Source organism: Corapipo altera, unplaced genomic scaffold (assembly GCF_003945725.1).
Source record: "Corapipo altera isolate COAL_440 unplaced genomic scaffold, ASM394572v1 60368, whole genome shotgun sequence".
Taxonomy (NCBI): Eukaryota; Metazoa; Chordata; class Aves; order Passeriformes; family Pipridae; genus Corapipo; species Corapipo altera.
Genome location: NW_020888449.1, coordinates 1 through 2,893, shown reverse-complemented (window position 1 = coordinate 2,893; position 2,893 = coordinate 1). Strand labels below are relative to the sequence as shown.

Genomic DNA, 2,893 nt, shown 5'->3' with positions numbered 1-2,893 from the left:
CTCCGTAGGCAGGCTCCCCTGTGTTCTTTGATTCACAGGATGGAGAAGAGACCTCCCGCCTGCCCCAGGCAGGCCTGGATGGAAGACAGCTCTTCCCAGGAGAGCCGCTCTCCAGGTCTGCAGCTTCTGTCCTCCTACGAGGTGACCACCATGCAGCCCCTCAAGCTCGGTGAGTGAGGGGCCCTGTGGGGCTGGGCATGGCTGGGGTCCACCACCACCCCCTGTAGCACACCGGGATCCCACTTTCCTGGCCAGCTGACAACGGGGGTCCCGGGGATCAGCCATGATGTTGCCTGAAAGCTGGGACTGCTCAGGGCTGGAGTGTGGCCCCAGCACAGCCTCTCCCAAAGAAGGACAGGGCAGAGGGGCTCTGGGCTGTGGGCAGCGAGGACCAGCTGGGCTGGCAGGAGGCAGCCGTGCTGTGGGAGCCTGGGCCTTTCCTGCCTGTCTGCCATTGCCTTCCTCAGCCCGGGGCACTGGGGCTTTCCCAGGCATGGCAGCTCCTCTGCCGGACACCCTCCAGCCAGGAGCTGCAAGGGAAGGCTGTGCCAAGGCAGTGGGCAGAGAGCTGGGTGGAGGGCAGATATCCTCGGCCCCCTCCTCTCACTGGACCCTCTGCAGCTCTCCCTGCTCTTTTCCCCCTTAGATGCCAGCTGGTTGCCCATCTACAAGGAGGAGCAGGAAGCTGTTGATTCCATCCTGGCCTTTGTCACCAGCCCCAACAAGGTAACTGCGGCCAGCTGGAGGGCAGCTGTGCTGCTGTCTGCTGGCAGGGGCTGTGCTGCCAGGCTGCTGGAGGGGTGCTTGCAGGGCAGGGCTGCTTCTCCCTCAGGGCACTGCACCCCCAGTGCTGCGGTCCCGCTGGCTGTGTCTGCCCACTCACAATCCATGTTTGTGTCTCTGTCCCCCGGCTGGCAGGAGGAGAGAGACAAGGCCACATTTCTTCAGAGCATCTCCGTGCTGTGCCGAAGCGCCTTGAAGCACGGCCTGACCCAGGGCCTGGATCTGTTTTGTGACATGTACCAGCTGGCAGAGAACATCAAGGTGAGGGCATTCTCGGCAGTGTGGCGAAGGGAGCAAAGCCCCCTGGCACAGGCAGCCTGTGTGGGCAGCGCTTGGGCGGGTCAGGGACTGGAGTCCCTGGCTGCTGGCCCCCCCCAGGTGCCATCCCGGTTGTGCTCTGCAGGCGCTGCTGGAAGAAGAGCCAAGGGACCAGCTGTGCACAGACCTTCGGCATCTTTCCATGCTGGCTCTGGAGAAATTGAGGTACCTGCCCATCCGTCGTGGGCCCCCTGGCCCAGAGGTCCGATGCCACCTGCACCAGTTGTTGAGGGGCTGCTCCCAGCACCCGTGTGCAACCAGTGTCCTGCCCTCTCCCTGCAGCTTGGTGGACACAGCGCTGGAGGGCAAAGCCAAAAGCCTCCTCCACGCGTGTTTCTCAAGTGTCTTCTGGCTGCCTGCAGAGAAGGAAATGCCAAAAGGGGACCTTGCCCTCTATATGAAGGTAAATGCTGGGTGAGCTCCAGGGCCCTCAAGCCCCTCTGGACTGCTCCCTGGCTACCCCATGGTGCCACAGGAGCTGGGATCCCAGGCAGGGCAGGGTCTTTCCCCCCCTCGTGCCTCTGTCCCCTTCCCATGGGGGGGCCGCATCCTGTGCCACAAGCTGCTCTGCCCTCGCAGACTGTCTATGCCCATGTCTCTCCAGGGAAGTGTGGGCATCCTCCTCCTCCTCCTGTGGCACAGGGGGTTCAGGTAGCTCTCCTGGGGCTGGGAAGAACAGCAGAATGACTGCCACTGCTCTCTGTGTTCCTTGCAGACCCTCAACTCCATGGACAGCATGCTGAGGACAGTGGTGCTCAGCTTTCCTGCCTCTCGAGTCAGCGAGGAGCTGCAGGGCATCTTGGAGGTCTGGCACAAGCAAAAAGGGGGGAGTCCCAGAGCTGTTCCTCAGCCTGGAGGGGAGGGTTTGCGCACTCCTGGCTGAGTGTTCCCCAGAGCAGTGCTGAACAGGCAGAGTGCCCTGCAGGGAGGGTGCCCACCTCCTGTGGGGAAGCTGGGGCAGGCCCCAGGCTCTTGTGGAGCACAGGGGCTGCAGAGGGTGGCACCTGCCCTCCTGCCTGGCCATGAGGTTGGCTCTGGGCCTTTGTGCCCGACCTGGGCGGGAATCCAGGGGCAGACACCCCACTGCAGGCTTTGCTGGAGGGGAGAGGAAGCCTTGAGGGATGGGGCAAGTGCAACCCAGCAGTGGAGCTGTGCTGCTGGTGTTGGAATCTGCTCCCAGGGCTCACCTGCTACTTCTCTTGTCCCAGCTGCTGCTGGACTTCACCAGATGCGAGAGAGAGGCTGTGAGGGAGAGGGCCATGGCAAGGATCGATGTGCTGACCCGTGTGCTGTCCGACTATTCCACTCTGCAGGTAAGGACCAGGCCCCCTCCAGCCAGGCCATGCCCCCATCCCTGCTGCTCTCCATGCCAGGGCTGCTGCCCACATGGCTGCTCTGAGAGACGGGGACGCAGGGCTCTGCAAAGCCTGCACTCTCCAGCAATCCAGCCCTGGGCAGACTCTCGGGTGGGGGGCTGTGGCACCACCTTTGTACCCTCAGCCCTTCTGCTCATGCCTCCCTCATCCAGGCCACCGCCAATGTCAGAAGAGGCACTGCTGGACCTGTCTGCTCTGGGGAGATCCAGCTCCCGCTCCTAGGAAAGCTGCTGGGGCGTCTCATCCTTTTCCGGTTCTCCGAGGAACAGACAAACTGTGCAGCTTTCCATGCTCTTTTTGCCCTGGCTGAGTTCATCTGTAAGTAAAAAAGGCAGAGCAGTGCTGGGCTTCATCTGCTCTATCTCCTGAGAGGTCTGCTTCCTTACCTCCTTTGCCCCTCCCAGCTGCTTCCCAGA

The 2,893-nt window shown here is 62.5% G+C and overlaps 1 protein-coding gene across 1 annotated transcript; it reads left to right on the top strand.

Moving 5' to 3' along the window:
- The first annotated feature begins 12 nt into the window (after positions 1–12).
- LOC113941963 lies at positions 13–2,818 on the top strand. Its single transcript, XM_027633097.1, has 8 exons — positions 13–169; positions 647–726; positions 919–1,044; positions 1,187–1,266; positions 1,384–1,504; positions 1,817–1,906; positions 2,310–2,414; positions 2,630–2,818. The coding sequence occupies exons 1-8, from the start codon at positions 40–42 to the stop codon at positions 2,801–2,803; spliced, it is 906 nt and encodes a 301-aa protein (XP_027488898.1). The 5' UTR covers positions 13–39; the 3' UTR covers positions 2,804–2,818.
- Positions 2,819–2,893: the final 75 nt, after the last annotated feature.

Coding starts and splice junctions, on each gene's coding strand:
- LOC113941963 (XM_027633097.1), top strand. CDS start 40: ATGGAGAAGAGACCTCCCGCCTGCCCCAGGCAGGCCTGGATGGAAGAC. Junction 170..646: donor CATGCAGCCCCTCAAGCTCG/GTGAGTGAGGGG, acceptor TTTCCCCCTTAG/ATGCCAGCTGGTTGCCCATC. Junction 1,505..1,816: donor ACCTTGCCCTCTATATGAAG/GTAAATGCTGGG, acceptor TGTTCCTTGCAG/ACCCTCAACTCCATGGACAG.